Below are 18,216 nucleotides of genomic sequence, written 5' to 3' on the forward strand. Positions count from 1 at the left end.
CCCAACTGAATTCCAAAATGGATTAGCACCATACAGAGATGTCTTCGTACCCAACCACTTACAATCTAGAAATTTACATTTACAATCGCAGCCATATGAGCTCTCATGATATTCAAAATGAGCAATGGAGAATAAATTATCTAGTGTCTGCCCCTGGCAGGTAGGTTTGAATGAGGGTGGGAAAATTTGAGCAAAACATAATGCCCCAAATTTGAGAGTACTGGTGAAATTGCCATAGAGGCAGGGTGAGGACTGGGATGTTTGTGTGTGTGTGGCGGAGGGGGGCGGGGGGAATACTAGGGACACTGGTGGTGGAAAATGTGCACTGGTGGAGGGATGGGTGTTCCATCATTATATGGCTGAATTTCAAATATCAAAGCTTTGTAACTATCTCACAGTTATACAATTAATTTTTTTTTAAAGTAATGTGTGGGCTGGAGCCATAGCACAGAGGTAAGGCATTTGCCTTTCACGAGTCCGACCCATGTTCTATTCCTCTGCCCCTCTTGGAGAGCCCAGCAAACTACCGAGAGTATCGTGCCCGCACGGCAGACTCTGGCAAGCTACCCGTGTCGTATTGGATATGCCAAAAACAGGAACAATAAGTCTCACAATGAGAGACGTTACTGGTGCCCGCCGAACAAATCAATGAGCAAAGGGATAACAGTGACAGTGAAAGTAATGTGGAGTTCATGCCCAAATCAATCAGCTTAATCAATGACTGAACAAATAGCAGTACTCCTACATTATTAAAAAATAATTTAAAAAAATAAAAAATAATAATAATAAAAGAAAATAAAAAAAGAATGGAGGTAGTGAAGAATTTGAGCCACTTCGGCAGTCTCCGCCGGCTGGAGATTGCTCTGAACCCCAGACCGGGCCAACAACACCAGGGAGCCAAACAGAGAAGGTACAGCTGCTGGCACACCTTCTCCTGATGGAGCCCAGGCGACACTGAGCTTCTACTAACACGGCTCCGGTATACAGGACTGGGACAGCTCCAAACCGACCTTTCCTGATATACAAAATATATGCTCAGGAATGGCTCCGCCACCCCTGAGCGTCCATTATCCTAGAGGCACAGAAATCAATCTCAGAACACAGCGGCTCCTGGCAATTATAATCCTTTTGGTACCGGCAGCTCCTTGCAGAATGTCTCCAGACTGAGAACTAAGTCGCAGCCCCATGCCTGCCCTGGAGGGGAAAGGTTTTACTCTCTCGCATTTTCCTTGCTGGGGGGGAAGGGTGTGGCGACCACCATATTATGAGGACCACTAATGAGAGATATAAGCTTGCAATGATCCAATTTCTGGAAGAAATTTCCCTGGACTTAGTTGCTAAAATACAGAAATCCAAAACCTCATATGTCTCCACAGCAGGTCTGTCTCTAGTGGGGAATTCCTAATAATGATAGTGAGTTTTTTGTTGAAATATTGAATGTAACCAAAGTAAAGAAAAAGTAAAGTGAAATTTATCAGTTACAGAGGTGGGGAGGGAGGGATGGGAGGTATACTGGGGTTTTTTTGGTGGTGGAATATGTGTTTCAGCATTGTATAACTGAGACTTAAGCCTGAAAGCATTGTAATTTTCCACATGGTGATTCAAAAAATAAATAAATAAATAAATAAAAAGAATGGAGGAAAGAAAAGGAAGGAAGGAGGGAGGGAGGGAGGAAGGGAGGAAAGAGAAAGGGAGTGAAAGAAGGAAGGAAGGAAGGAAGGAAGGAAGGAAGGAAGGAAGGAAGGAAGGAAGGAAGGAAGGAAGGAAGGAAGGGAAGGAAGGACTGAGGGAGAGATGGAAGGAGGGAGGGAAGGAAGAAAAGAAGGAAGGAAAGAAGGAAGAAAAAAGGAAGCAGTGAGGGAGGGACGAAGGAAGGAATGAAGGAAGGAAGGAGGGAGAGAAGGAGGGAGGAAGGAGGGAGGGAGGAAAACAACAATCACCTAATTCCAGTTAACAAAAAGGAAATTTCCCGGCTGGAGCAATAGCACAGCAGATAAGCGTTTGCTTTGCATGCGGCGGCGGGGGTTCGGTTCCCAGCATCCCATATGGTCCCCTGAGCACCACCAGGAGTAATTCCTGAGCACAGAGCCAGGAGTAACCCCTGTGCATCGCCAGGTGTGACCCAAAAAGCAGTAAGATAAATAAATAAATAAATAAATAAAGGAAATTACTGCCATGGAGGGAACACAGGTCTGTTTCTTTTTTTTTTTTTTCTTTTTGGGTCACACCCAGCGATGCTCAGGGGTTACTCCTGGCAGTGCTTGGGGGACCATATGGGATGCCGGGGATCGAATCCGGGTTGGCCGCGTGCAAGGCAAACGCCTACCCGCTGTGCTATCGCTCCGGCCCCAGGTCTGTTTCTTTATATCTCATCCTAAATCCATAGACTTTTAGAATGAATAATTCATGTTGTTTTAGGCAAACCTTTCCCTTAACAGCTATTAATCAAATTTGTCCACTTACCCTTTTGCTCTTTTCCAGGACATTCAAATATTTCAGTACATTCAGGTTTCTTATCCCTCCAAACTATCAGAGTACATACATGTCTACATTGCTGTGGAGCGTCCCCTGCCCCCATGCTCTGCACTCACCGGGAGAGTTCCAGGGAAGTGAGCAGTCCGGGCACCGGGTAGACATTCACTGCTGTCAGTCCTACCAAAAGAGCAGGGGTATAAGGAACAAGCAGTCACAGGACACAGGGAAAAGAGACTTAGGGAAATCAGAGAAAACTAAAATCCTTTTCTGAGATTAACGAAAGACTAAAAGCCATAAGGTAAATCACAATAATTGCTTCATTCAGCATGAAAACAAATGCAGCCAACAGCAGATCCTGAATATGACTCAACCACTCCTGATGTAGCTTCTTATAGCCAGCAAATCATTTCAGTGTTTCAAATTTTAATACATCATAATAGATAAAGAATTTTGTGTGTTCCTAATCCATTTGAGGTATCCATTCTAATATACAAAGTTCTAGCATAATTATGTCTACTCCAGTACAATACTTAAAGATGAACAGTTTGCATGTTTTCTTATTAAGTTACATGCCTATTTTTCAACTATAACCCAAATGCAGTTCACATGCATCTGAGAGAATGTCCTGGCAAGGGCGCCCCTAACCATGGGCTGCGTGCATGGTACCTGAACACCACCATCTCTTCTGCAGGGTTTACCACCTGAACCTCTCACTGGCATGCAGGATTGCTGCTACTTCTCTCCACCATTTATGCTACCGAGCTTTTATCCCCCCACTTGATAAGTATAAAACAGTATTGTCTAAATCTGCATTTCGCTGACATTGAGTGAAACTGAACGTCTTTGTCGTTCCTTGCAATGACTCTGTGCACATCTCAACCGCTGAAACAGTAGTGTCAGCAAGTTTAAAAGATAAAGCTAGGTCTCAATGAGCCTCAAACACCACTCTGTGGCACGCCGGAGGGACACCACAGATGCTATTGTTATCAGAGAGCTCTGTCAAGAGACACAAGAGATAAGAACAGTTGGCTGGACAGAGAACTCACTGTTCGAATTGGCATAGAGCGTCCTAAGGGAGAAGCCGCTCAGTGTCAGCTCCCTCAGCTGGTTCCGCTCACAATGCAGCTGCTCCAAGTTACACAGGGAGCTGAGATCCAAGTCAGTCAGTTGATTGTCTCGCAAATCCACGTGGGTGATGTATTTATTTGCCTCCAGATTCTCAGCAACCATGGTCTTCAAATGATTCATCCTAAGATTCAGAAGTAAGGAAATCATCAGAAATAAAACTTATTAAATGCTTCCCAAAAGAGAAATGAGAGGTTTGATCTGTTTCTCTTACCTAAACAACTTAAGACAAGTTTGCTGCCTCAGTCTGCAAGGTAGTAGGTAAATAATCATAGCTAGCTATACCTTCAGTCCTTTGTTTATAAACAAATTTAGACAACCAGATTGGTAAGTAAAAACACACATTTAACAGAGAACCATATCCATAGTCAGTTATAAAAAAAAAATTTCTTTTTACAGTTTTTGGGTCACACTGTGCAATGCTCACACTGTCACACTGACTCTGTGCTCAGGAATACTCTTGGCACTGATGGTGGGGGTCCACAGGGGGTTCTGAGGACCAAACCCAGGTTGGGTGTGTACAAGGCAAGTGCCCTACTGCTGTACTATCTCTCCAGCCCCAGTCAGTTAAATTTTTATCCAAACAGCTAATAAGTTAGGTAGGGACAAAGAGGCAGCAGAGAGGGACAGGATGAACACAACCTTTGGTTAATGAGTAGCACTCAAGAAGTGCTAGCTGGGGCCAAGAGGAAGCAGCCATCTACCAGCTCTACAGCACTGACTGAGGGGAGGAAAATAATCAGTATTATGTGGAGGAGCTCAAGGACAAACTAGAAAATTGCTCTGAGTTCTCATCTATGCAGACTTAATGCATGCAAGTCTTTCTCACTTCAGTAAATGTGTTACTATGTCTTCATAAGGGACTTCAATGACAGTGTAAATGACAGAACATCAAGTATATATCTTTACCAAATTCCTTAGGAGATTATAACTAAAATATAAAACTCATAAGTTATAAACTTTAATATAAACTTTAATATTTTAATTATTATACAATGGCGATCAGGAAGGAACCTGATTATTTTAATTTCCATAGTCAAGCTTATGAAAAAATACAAACCACCAACAAGCATATAAAAAGAAGCTCAACCTCATACATCAGCAAAGTGCCAGTGATTGAACCGGGGCCTATACATCAAGGCAAGTACTCTACATGATGCTGAGCTACAACCCCAGTCCTAAAATGAATAAGTACTGACTGAAATAAAGAAATGCTATTTTCTGCCTATTACACTAATAAGAAAATTGACTGCTAAAAATCCAATGCTGGTAAGGATGTAAGGAAAAGGAACTTATAAAAATGTTGCTGGGAAAATAAGACAGAACAACCTTCATCAAAGGTAATATAAGGGACGAGAAAGATTATACAGTGGATAAGCCTCTTGCCTTGCATGCAGTCAACCCAAGTTCGATCCCCAGAACCACATATGGTCCTCCAAGCCTGTGAGAAGTGGTCCTTGAGTACACTCTGAGCACCACTGGGTGTGCCCCCACACCCACCAAAAAACGGTAATTTGAAAAAGGTATTGTGTGGTATACCTCCCTTTTGTCAATATCTCTCTCTGCTATGGAGTGAAAACAACCTAAATGTTTTGTTTTGTTTTGTTTTGCTTTTTGGGTCACACCTGGAGATGCATTGGGGTTACTCCTGACTCTGACTCTGCACTCAGGATTACCCCAGGCAGTGCTCAGGGGACTATATGGGATGCTGGGAATCGAACCCGGGTTGGCCTCATGCAAGGCAAACGCCCTACCCGCTGTGCTATTGCTCCAGCCCAACCTAAATGTTTTAAAGAAGTCTTCATAAAAGAAAACACAAAAGATCCACCAGAACATAATACAGAGGAAGTATGGTAAAATGTAACCGTACCTTAAATCCACGTGCTTGATATGGCTCATCCTGTTAAGCAGCCCTAAGTTGAGGACTTCCAATCGGTTTCCTGCCATCACCACCTTATCTAACATAGTGAGTTTCTCAAAAATCTCAGGAATTTGACTAAAGTTGTTGAAGGAAATTCCCAGAGACGAAAGCTGCGGCAGATTTCCCAGTTCTTCAGGTAAAGTAGTCAGATAGTTGCCATCAAGACAAAGGGTTTGAAGACTGCCAAAAGAAAACAAACAGGACTGTTTTAACGAAAGTCTTATTTGGAACAAACAGAATTAGAGATTCTGTCTATACCAACATTTATTACAAATTCAAAGTCGTTTTTGGATCTAAGTCTCTGCAGAGAGACTACATAGATGGCTCATACAATAAACACTTATGTGAAAGGCCTTACAGCAACAAATATAGTCTTTGTTGTTAAAACTAAGGACTAGTCACTACAACAGGCACTTAACTGCTACTGATTAGAAATCTGCATGAGTATATGACTAATTTCACATGGTACTCCCTTCATTCCAAATGCCAGATACATTATTCTGCAAGGGAGAAGACAAACCTAGTGAATGTCCAATACTTACTTTAGTAGATTGCCAATCTGACTCGGTAAGTTATGGAGGCCATTACAGGAAAGGTTGAGCTCAGTCAAGGTAGAAATCTCACATAACAATACAGGGAACACCCCAAGTTTATTGTGGGACAAGTTCAGGCCCTTCAGCTGAGAAAATCTAAAATACAAAGGTACAAATCATACTGTTATTGACAAAACAAACTACTTGAAATGTTCATCATAAAATCTGTTCCAAAAATATTTGTTGAGTGCTAACACAAACATTATGCTCAGCACAGATACTAATTTCACCAATGCCCACTCCATATCATCAAGGAAAACCAGGTCTGGTGCAGGGGGAATCACTGTTCTCTTTCCCTTAAGAATCAATAAATCGGGCCAGAGAGATAGGACAGCGGGTAGGGTGTTTGCCTTATACATGACCAACCTGGATTCAACCCCCAGCATCCCATATGGGCCCGTGAGCACCACCAGGAATAATTTCTGAGTGCAGAGCAAGGAATAACCCCTGAGCATTGCTGGGTGTGGCCCCAAAAGCCAAAAAACAAAAATTGGGGACAAGAGAAATAGTACATGGGTTAAGGCCAATGCCTTCAACCCTGGTTCAATACCTAGCACCACATGATTTCCTGAGTACTGCCGCGATGTCCCTCGAAGCCTCTGTAGACCGCCAGAGGGGCTCAGGTTACTACAGCACTGCCAGGTTCTGGCACACCACCTCCTCCAGAACCTGCACTTGACCAACTGGTCAAGAACTGATGAGAGGACACCCCACCGCTTGGGTGAGCAGCAGAGTATACTCAGCATCTGTGAGGCCCTAAATCTGATCCCCAGAACAGGTGTATATGAGTATGTGCATGTGTGTGTATGTGTGTATTATAAAGAAAGAATCTCTTCAACAACTGGCAATGGGAAAACTGGATAATCAGAGGTAAAATAATAAAAGTGAACTACTTTCCAACCCTGAAAACAAACAGAATTCAAACAGACTAAAGAGATATATAACCACAAACCATAAAGTACATAGAAGAAAATACTGGAGAACTATTCATGACATTAGCATTAGAGAGATGTCGGGAGAGACAAAGCACCAACAGGAAAGGAAAGAAAAGTAAAATTAAACAACTGAGGCTACATTAAACTGAAAATTCTTTTGCTCAGCAAAAGAAATTATTAAAATGATGGAAAGATAATCTAATGAATGGGAAAAGATATTTATAAACCATATATCTAATATAACCATATATCCAGCTTCCTTCCCCGCCCTGAGCAGAGCTCCCGCAGCCAAAGACCTCCAGAGTCTAGCCATAGCCATGCTCAAGGCCCCTCTCCACACGTTCAGATGAGCCTCACGCATGAAGGTACCAGCAGAGGAACCCAGGTGTGTGGGACCCAGGGCTGAGATCTCCAAGCCTGCTGGGATTGGGACTGGGCTTCTTCTGCCCAGATTTCCCATTTTCCAGTAGGTAGGCCGTCACACCCAGGGACTGCCCCCGGCACTGTGTAATCCCACCAACAGTCAACATCCAGAGACTTAAAACCAAGCTCCCAGAAGCCCTCTGAGAGAACGTGGCAAGCTACCGAGAGTTTCCTGCCCACATGGGAGAGGTTGCAAACTCCCCATGGCATATTCATATGCCAAAACCAGTAACAATGCTGGGTCTCATTCCCCTGATGCTGAAAGAGCCTCTAATGTGGCATCATTGGGAAGGACAAGTGAAGAGAGGCTTCTAAAATCTCAGGGCTAGGATGGAGATGTTACTGAGACTGCTCGAGAAATTTGACAATCAGCGGGATGATGATGATGATGATGATGCTATATCTAATAAGGATATATCTAATATGTTCTAATATAATATATCCTAATGTATCTAATGAGTTCCATGGTACATAAATAACTCATTAAACTTAACAAAAGAACAAACAACCCAGTAAAGAAATGCACAGATTTGGGGCTGATAGCACAGTGGGTAGGGCGTTTGCCTTGCATGAGGCCAACCCAAGTTCAATTCCCAGCATCCCATACGGTCCCCGACTTTCTAGACTTTAATCCTCAGTATTTCATTCTAATGTCTCCCATTAAAATTCTCAACTTTTGATGTCACTGCTCTGACCTTGATCACTGTTTCTTCCATTAGCCCAGTGCCTTGACTTCAGAATTCCTGATGCAGGGGCTGCACGACAGAACAGTGGTGGGGTGTTTGCCTTGCACAGGCCAATATAGGTTTGATCCCTGGCATCACATACTGTCCCCTGAGCATTGCCAGGAATAATCCCTGAGTGCAGAACCAGGTGTAAGCCCTGAGCACTGCAAGGTGTGGCCCAATACAACAATAAAACAGACTGAAAAATAAAATGCAAGAAAACCCCAGAATTCCTAATCCAGCCATCCAATGGGATCAGTGCTCTCCTTATAGCAACTTACAAGAAACTGCTAGAAACTCACTTACCACAAATTACAGCTTGTTTTTATAACAGTATTTTGAAGATTACCTCACTAAATACAAGCTTTTACTTGAAAAGCACTCTAAAGCATATCAGTGATAAAAATCTTAGCAATTCCCAAAAATTATTCTAGAAATATTTGGTATTAAGCATGTGAATTTATTCTTTCAATGCATACTTTTTAAGCACCATGTGATTTGAATGCTTTCATTTCCAATTCCTCGTTCCCCACCCAAATCCCAATTACTTATATACTTATTCACTTCCACTCGAGTTAAAGGATGATGGAGAAGAGATAACAGGAGGACCTGAAAGAAGAATATACTATAACAAAAGTGAGGAAAAATACAGAGGTGAGAGCCCCGCAGGCATGGAGTGGTTCCCTACTCAGAAGAGGAAGCATTCACAGCCAACAAAGGCCGCATGACTGACAGCAGCAGGTACCTGTGTATGTACACTCACACACAGGCCACAGCCTGTGAGTGGAATTCTGGAAATTTGATATCTCTAAGGCATTTGGTAGTTTGATAAACACTCTGTATACTGAATCCCTCCATTTACCAGCAGCTGACCCTTTCTCACTGGCAATGCCTTCTATAAAAAGATTACTAGATCGATGGCAGCTGACTGTTGCCTACAGAAGACAATATTTCTATCTTCTGTTGAACAGAAGATGGGAAGAGAACAGAAAACCATGTGAATAAAAAGCTTTACTCCTTCCAAGTGGAGGGAAACTTCTGAATATACATCCATGTACATATAAGTGGTAAGCATGCTTACTTACAGGTACAAACCACTAAGAAATTGTTTATAATTTCGTTTTACTTCAACACAATTATTCCGGAAACCACATACTTGTAAAGAGCATCAAGGCCCCCTGGTCTTTCTAATTGCATGAAGTTATGTCGCAAGTTGAGGTAGGTGATATCTTGACTATAGAAGAGATGCTCGGGGACCTCCTCGAGGCTGTAACAGGAGAGATCCACAGTACTGATTCGCTGGGACACCACCTGAGTAAGGTCAAAAAGAAAAGTCATCTGAGGTTCACTTCCTGTTCTTCCCTGAATAAGGCAGAATGGCACTTAAAACAAAAAGGGACTGATTAACAAGTGAGCATAGAAAAACACTAATTATCCCCATTACCTATCTATAAAAACGCAGCTTTTTTCCCCCTAAAACTGTAAGCAATTTAAAAAGCAAAAGTATAAACTATAGAGTCTCAAAGTAAAGGGTTGAAAAATAAAAATGAGGGGCTAAGGAATGCATGCAAAAATATGGAGTGTGTGCTGTGGCCTCAAGTTCGATCCACAGCACCACATGGTCCCAGTGGGTGGCGCTGCTGTGCCCGGAACCACAGACCCACGCACCAGCAGGCCGAGCAAGGCAGGGCCGACTGTTACCCAGAGTGGCGGGGGAACTGCCCCCCAGAAAAACTGGAAAAAAATATATGTATATTAAAAAAATTAAAAAACGGAACTTTTTAGAAAGAAGAGATGTCAAGATGACTTTAAAGAACTGTAATAAAGCTCCAGGCAGCAACGTGATTGCAAGAGCTGTGGTCTATGTGACCCAGGCTCACTACTGAATAGAGAGAGTTCTTTCCTTCATCTGTGGCTGGGATCAAATTAAAGAACCAAGAATACAGTACACTGGTTAGGACACAAAAGGGTACTCAGGAAATAATGACTTCTCTTTCCCAAGGCAGAAGGACAAATTAGGTACTAAAAACCAAAATGTTTTATTTGGAGCAAGATTTGTTACCACTACAATGTCACTACAGAAAATTCAGTGAAACCAAAACAAAGTTTATATTTCTATATTAGTATACTAATAAAAGCAAGACTGTGAGATTGTGACAGTGTCTGAAAAAAATACAAACAAAATACCACTGAAAAGGTCACTGATATTTTGACACTAGATGGAACAATCCCTTCCTTAGGCAATTATTTAGCTCCAGAGAGAAAAAAGTGCTAAGATTCTGCAAAGACGGAGAAGAAAAAAAGAGAACTTAGAAACCGTGATACATTTTTTTCCCCCCTAGCAATGCTCAGGGCTTAGGAATTGTCCCTAGAGATGCTCGGGGCTCATCAGTCAGTGCCCATGATCAAACCCAGGGCTCAGCATGCAAAGCTTGTACCCCACTGCCCTCAAACTGTGAGACAATTTTAAACATTTCATTTTTAGAGGCTAAAAATGCAGAAAATATGATGAAAAGGCTCGGTCATCTCAGCTGGTAGGAATAATGGTATGTGTCAGGCCTACAGGTTTTGTCCCACATGTAAATGCCCATTTTAAGGGTTTCATCATGGCTGTGCTAATATATATATACATACAGGCTAATATATACATAATATATACAGGTCAGCACTCAGCTACCACCTTATGGACTCTGCTGTTTCTTTCACTGACCACTTCACTGACCACTCAGGGAGAGGAAAAGGAACCTCCTCTGTGTCATTTCCTTCAACAAGCAAATCTTTTCATGTTTTAATTTCTTCAAATGTCTACATTTTAATTTCTTCAATGTCTACTATCCCAAAACATAGTGCAGCAGATCCAAGGCACTTTACATGCTCACAGCTGACTGGGGTTCAATCCCTGGCATCCCATATGGTCCCCCAAGTAAGACCTGAGCACTGCCAGATGTGGTCAAAAACCTGGGGGAGAAAAAGTAACTACTTCAAGCTATCTCACAGAGAATATATGAAGGTAAAGGCATCATAGGGGCCAGAGTACAGTACAGTGGGTAGAACAGTGGCAGAACACCTTTCTTGCACACGGCCAACCTGGGTCAGACCCTATATAGTCCCCGAGCCCTGCCAGGAATAATTCCTGAGCACTGCTAGGTATAGCCCCAAAACACAAAAATAAAATAAAGTTCCATAAGAGCCATACATAAAAACAAAAAATAAAAGTACCTAAAAACATTTTGAAAGTGTTCATAGCACATATAAATAAAAAGTTAAGGATATGATGGAATTATGGTTACACTCAGTATACCCAGAAAGGCCTGGATCACTATGCACAAAAATTATAATCTGCTATACTGGGGGATAAGCTCAGCATGAAAACAAATTTCCCACTAGCGCCTGTTTCTACATCAGAAGGTCTGATATCTTCTCACCTTGGATGCTTGTCGTTGCCACCGCTGGTATTCAGCCAAGGTCTCAAAACTGACATGATAGGTCTGAGCCTGGGCCCCCGCGGAGCTGAAGGCCAGTGAGTACTGCCTTCTCTTCACTTCCTCTACCTGCAGAGAAGAACAGAGCCACTAAGGAAAACCCTCGTCAAAAAGCAGACATTCCAGTTGTTCCGTGCCTTTTTCTTTTTGGGGTATTCACCAACCTTTCAGATGTTACCATTCTAAGGGGAGAGGAATAATACAGGAGTAGGGACTTACGGTCCCAGAGCAACAGCAGGGATAATTCCTGAATGCAGAACCAGGAGTAAGCCCTGACCATTGCCAGGTGTGGCAAAAAAAAAAAAAAAAAGTTATCATTCTAGAGGTATGTACAATCTCACTGTGACTTTCCCTGATAATCTTTTTTAATGTTTATCTACCATCTGTTTACATACATTCTTTAGTATAACCTTGTTCAAAGCATTTTTTTCTTTTTTTGTCACACCTGGCTGTGCTCAGGGATTACTCCTGGCTCTGCACTCAGAAATCACTCCTGGTGGTGCACAGGGGGCCACATGGGACAGGGATGGAACCCAGGTCGGTCACATGCAAGGCAAACGCCCTACCCACATGCTATCACACAGGCCCCCAGGCATTTATTTTAAAACCAGGTTTTGACTGTATCTATCTACAGAGTTGTAAAACTTGAATATACTCTGTATCTAAGCTTTTTATTGCATATGAACTTTCACAAAATTTACCAGCATGATAGTAACTTAACTATACCTATTTTCTTTTGGTTCCTCCTATTTGGCTAGCATATATTTTTCCAACATTTCATACTCACCTTCCTTAAAGTGTTACCTCACAAAATGAAACAGAAAAATCAAGTCACATCGTTAGTTTGCCTGAAATCCAGAATAAAGTACTCTGAAGTCTGACACAAATATTAACTATCCATTTACAGTCATCTGTCACTGTTCGATGACTTGCAACTGAACTCCTTTCCTATGATGGGGCATCTTCTCAAAACGAGGCAAGAATTAGAGAGTCTCCCTGGCTGCAGGACAGGGCCTTCCAGAACCCCCAGCTAATCCCACAACTCTGAGTTTTAGTCCGGGAGAAGAAAAAGAAACTGGACAGAATCTACTCCGGTGACAGGTGCTGGCAGCTGCTTGGGTTTTTAAGGGCAGCTTCCAACAAGCAGCATCTGCGGTCTACTCTGGGGCTTCCTGAGTGGAGGAATGGTTGCAACAAATGAGCTCAGCAGCAGAATTTGGGACCTCAATTGCCTCTGGACCACACAGAAAGTCAGTAAAATAAATAAATCTACTTTATGTTTTAATTAATCTGAATTTGTTTCTTCTTCAATTAGAATTAAAGAATTCTAAAAAGACTAACTTTGCAATATGGTCTTTAATAATGCTCCTATGCTTTCCTTGGAAAAAACAAAAAACACATGAACAAACATATGTGATGTTTCTTTCTTCTTTTTTTTTGCACTGCCAGAGATCAAAAGATCAAAGCCAGGGCTCCTATATGTAAGGCATGTGCTCTGCCACTGAACCACATCTCCAGCCTACATGTGTATTTTTCTCATTAAGTATTCAAATGAGATACTACAGGAGGGAAGCACTTGCCTTGCATGTAGTTGGCTTGGTCTCAACCCTGGCTTGAATCTCTGTAACCTATATGGTCCCCTGAGCACTGCAAGGGGTCCCTCCTGAGCACAGAGCCAGAAACAGCCACTGAGCACCACTGGGTATGATTCTAACCCCTCCCCCCTCAAAAAAAAGATACTTAAAAGCAAAAGAATTCATCTGCTCATGTCTTACCTTTCCCCCCACCAGAGGCAATATGTGCATCTTTCCAGTCTGACAATCCTTCACTGAGGAAACGATGAGGCAGGTGCCACAAAGAACAACTAGGCGTTCAGCCCACTTGTGCAGCTGAGTCTTTCCCTTGCGTACATTACAGATCCCAGACAACAGGATCCGATCTAGATGATCCATCTGGCATGGTTTTTCTGAAAAAGAAATGATACTTCAGAAACCACCATTAAGGTAGCATAAAAATACAATACTGACAGTAAAATCAAAGTATTATGTGTCTACATTCAACAACCTGGCTTACAGAGTTAAATAAGAAAGCAACTGAGAGTTAAAAGACAGGGGCTAGAAAGAAAGCCAGCTGTTAAGGTGCTTGCTTTGCACTCGGCCAACCTGGGTTCTTCCATCCCTGGCACCACATATTGTCCCCGAGCCTGCCAAGCCCTGTCCTCTGAGCCCTGAGAATAGAGCAGGAGTCAGCCCTGGGCACCAGGTATGGCCCAAAAACAAAACAACAACCCCCCCAAAAAGAGAACTACAAAATGAGTTCTCGCTCCCTTAATACTGCCCATGTCAGTTATACAGTGGGAGCACCTGTGAATTTGGGTCTAGGAAGAATTTGTTTTATTTGATTTTAAGCCACACTTGGCCATGCTCAAGGCTTATTCCTTGCTTTGGACTCAGGATTACTCCTGGCAGTTTTTGAGAACCATATGGGATGCTGGGGATTGAACCCAGGTTGGCCGTGTGCAAGACAAGCACCTTACCTGCTGTACTATAGCTCCAGCCCCTGAAATAATTTATTTTTAATAGCAGTGTTAAACTCTTCCTACAGCCCTGTCTCCTGTAAGCATAGGGTGAGGCTGTACAACACAGTGATCCAGGCCAGAGAAGTGGCATCAGACATTCAAACTGGAATTTGAATCCTGAGTCTGCCACTTTCTTTGTTTCCTTGAGTTAATTAATCTCACTGATCCTGACTTCTTACTGATTTATTTTTCTTTGCTGTTTTATTCTGATTCTGAATTTGCCATGTGTGCAGTTTGGATATACCAGTACCTATCTTCAAGGGACTTGTAAACAACAAATTAAGGTATTAAGCATGAAATACTAAGCATAGTTATAAAAAAAAAAAAGTGGTGACAGCACTCTCCAGAGGGCTGCAGAGATAGGAGAGCAGTTAGGGTGCTTGCCTCACATGAGGCCCAATCCAAGTCCGACCTCCATTATTGTCCACCAGTCCCACCAGGAGTGATGCCTGAGCGTAGAGCCAGGAGTAAGGCCTGAACAGGCTGGATGTGGCTCAAAAATTTACCAACAACAAAAAAAGCGGTGAGAGGGAGCAACCTATATGGACAAAAAACCATGAAATATCCATATGAAATAAGGCCAGAAATGCAGAATTGAAGAGGTAATTGTGAAAGAATGGTAAAATATATAACTCCTATATTTCTACAATAAAGTTTAAATTATGCAAATTAACAACAGTAAATTCTGAAGCTTGGGAAATAATCCTCTTTTGTGGGGAGAGTTTGGTTTGATTTGGGGGCTCTACTCAGCAGTACCGAGGGGCTACTTCTTGCTGTGTACTCCAGGGTCAGTCCTGGTGGTGCTCAGGGGACATGAAGTGCTGAGGCTTCAGGGACTCAGCCCTGGGCACCCGCACATAAAGCATGTGCTCAGCCTGCTGAGCCCCCAAACCTATTTAGCAATGCCACCTGATGTTGGAAATGGTGCCCAGGAATTAGGGATGTTTAAATCCTACTGATGAACATGTAGCCTAATCTCATACAACTGTGTTATTTAGGACTGTTTAGTCAAAGTTGAACATGCACACACATATTCATATGAAAGTTCTTACTGGAATGCTGACCTCCTTCCACCCTAAAGCCAGTCTCTCTCTTTACTTTGCAATAATTATTTCTTTGCTTTCTTCATAATTTTACCACTTTCGTATGCATCCTATATTAGGAGTGGTGTTAAACTTACATAGCAATAAGAATAGGATGGTTCACATACAACAGAAATTTAATTCTCTGCTAGGGTGGGTACTATAGGTTTCCAGCAGTTCACACATTAAGAGACGCATGCTGATATGGTTCTGCCATTTTCAACAGCGACTCATGTACCACTCTGATGACTGCCAACTCATGTGCCCAGCTCCAATCCATCATTATGGGAGACGAGAAGAACAGACTTGGATGGACAGAGAGGAGTATTATCCCACTGCTATAAAAATGTGCCTGTTTTGCCAGACTTTGAACTTTAAATGAATGGAAACATACTTTTTGGTGCATCTGGCTCCTACTGGTTTTGTTTCTGCTCTCGGGACAAAACTGTCTTAAACAATGTGTGCAGAGAATATGGTCCAGAAAAACAGGCTCAGGTTGGAAGTTGTGCTACCTGAGCTACAAAGTCCCAGCACTTCAGCTTTGCTGGAAAATCATAATGTCCAGGGCCAACACCCTCACATATAACAGGGAGTTGGTTCATGCATTCTCTTTATCGTCATGATGAGCTGCACCATCTACTCAACTTCAGCGCTGTAGGTCACTTCCGCAACTTCCATGTCAGCCTTTTGCACAGAACAGTCATCCTGCTCACTCTCCCCACAGGGAGACTGACAGCTGGCACAGTGTGATGTGGAACGAGGTTATTTTTTATTACCTCGTGAGCAAAAACATTAACTGGTTTGAACTTAGGCCCCTTTGAACAGGCCCTTAGTTAAACACTATTTAACTAAGCTCACTCACTAAAAACTCTGCACAGGAAATATTTAAAACTGACTTCTAAGCTAGTGCTGTAAAGATATTTTCTTCCTGCAAAGAAAATATCTTTCCTGGCCCAGTGAAGACAAAGTGCAGCCTTACAGGTGGAAAGCCACAAGTTCAATCCCCAGTGCTGCCACATGTGCCAAGCACAGTCCAGAGCCACTCACAAAGTAACTAAGAGTGGGGCTGCCAGCATGCTATGGCCAAGGGCATACAAACATGACTGAAGGAAACCCTAGGAAACACCGCAACTAGAGAGAGATGTGTGAGCACCACATGTGAGAGCACAACCCCAGTGAGCACGATAGCCAGAATTTACACAAGTACCACAACTGGAAGTCTGCAAGTTCTGGTGACAGGGGGTGGGGTGTGTATATACCTAAGAAGAGAGATTATGTATAATGTATGTATGATTTTCCCCTCTCTCTTGGGTTTGTGAAATAGATGGTGGGAGGAACAAGTGAGAGGAAAACATACTTTCTGGATATCCACAAATTCTCCTCCTCAAAGTGTGGGGCCTAATAACCCTCTCTATACTGTAAGCTATATTTGGTAATTCATTACTAAACAACAAAAAGTGGTGAAATGATGGTGACTTTTTTTTTTTTTTTTTTTTTTTTTTTGCTTTTTGGGTCACACCTGGCGATGCACAGGGGTTACTCCTGGCTCTGCACTCAGGAATCACCCCTGGCGGTGCTCAGGGGACCATATGGGATGCTGGGATTTGAACCCGGGTCGGCCGCGTGCAAGGCAAACGCCCTACCCGCTGTGCTATCGCTCCAGCCCCAATGATGGTGACTTTTGAGGTCATAGAAAACAAAGCCGAGGCCTTGTCCTTGCACCCGTGTGTCTCACTACTGGGCAGGAGCCTCTCCAACTAACTGCCATGGAGAGAGCCGGGCCAGAAGGCTCCAACTAACTGCCCTGGAGAGAGCCAGGCCAGAAGGGGATCTTCCGTCCCACTCAGGTCTTTTGATGCTACAGACTCAACCACCAAGTGACTATAATTTCATCAGACGCAGTAAGGAACATTCACCTACAGTACTCTTGGATTTCTGATTCACAAAAATTGTATGAACTAAATGTTGATCAGCATTTGAAGTCACTAAGATTTGAGGTGATTTGTTACAAGGCCAAGAGATGATGAGAAACATTCACTACATGCACACAGACACATAGAGACATAGAGACACACACACACACACACACACACACACACACACACACACTCTCTCTCTCTCTCTCTCTCTCTCTCTCTATGTATCTTAACCTCATTTTCTGGGTTTCACAAACATATATTGACCATCCTTTAAAAATAATTTGGTGACCACAAAGCTAACTCATGGGCTGAGTGCATGCTTTGCATGCAGGAGACACAGTATCAAATGGTTCCCCAAGCAGAGTCAGAAATCGCCTCAGAGCAAGGCCAGCTATAGCCCAAAAACCAAACCAAACCAATAAAATAACAACAACAGTAACAACAAAAAAAAAATCATTTAGGCCAAAAAGACAGTTCAATGGTAAAGCATTAGTGTAAGGTCATAAATTTGATTCTCAGCACTGCAACAACAACAAAGAAATATTAATTTTAAATAATGAGCTTACAAATTTTTTCCAAACATATTTTCTCTCACTCAAATCATGCTAACTCCTTAAAATAGTACAAAGTTCCTTTTGGAAATGTTCTAAGACCTCACACACCCTAAAAATACTATGTACTACAAACAGCTTCTTTTTAGACTCTACTGGAAATATCCTCTTAAGAGCACACTGAGATTCTGGGCATGTTATAATTTATCAAGTGGTAGTTAAGAAAAATTAAGTGATCAGTGCCAACCATTGTAACCAACAGACAGATGCAATCTCAGGGGTCAGAAGGGCCCACAGGCACTGTACAGCTCAACTTTCATTCTGAATGAAACTCTGCATAAGGAGCATAAGACTGCTTCAAGGTTTTTTTTATAACCGAGTTTTACAACTTTATAATAAATATGCTG

At 42.5% G+C, this 18,216-nt stretch overlaps 1 protein-coding gene across 1 annotated transcript in view; it reads right to left on the minus strand.

Annotated features, from left to right (window-relative positions):
• The window catches only part of PHLPP2 (PH domain and leucine rich repeat protein phosphatase 2), a 74,287-nt gene that overhangs the window by 27,456 nt on the left and 28,615 nt on the right, over positions 1–18,216 (minus strand). The window contains exons 4-10 of the mRNA XM_055145411.1: positions 13,455–13,645; positions 11,623–11,748; positions 9,354–9,508; positions 6,064–6,210; positions 5,471–5,701; positions 3,522–3,724; positions 2,592–2,652 (exon numbers count right to left, since the gene is read on the minus strand). Of these exons, the coding sequence (XP_055001386.1) occupies positions 2,592–2,652; positions 3,522–3,724; positions 5,471–5,701; positions 6,064–6,210; positions 9,354–9,508; positions 11,623–11,748; positions 13,455–13,645 (1,114 nt within the window). The remainder of the gene's footprint in view (positions 1–2,591; positions 2,653–3,521; positions 3,725–5,470; positions 5,702–6,063; positions 6,211–9,353; positions 9,509–11,622; positions 11,749–13,454; positions 13,646–18,216) is intronic.

This window comes from Sorex araneus, chromosome 8 (assembly GCF_027595985.1).
Source record: "Sorex araneus isolate mSorAra2 chromosome 8, mSorAra2.pri, whole genome shotgun sequence".
Lineage (NCBI taxonomy): Eukaryota > Metazoa > Chordata > Mammalia > Eulipotyphla > Soricidae > Sorex > Sorex araneus.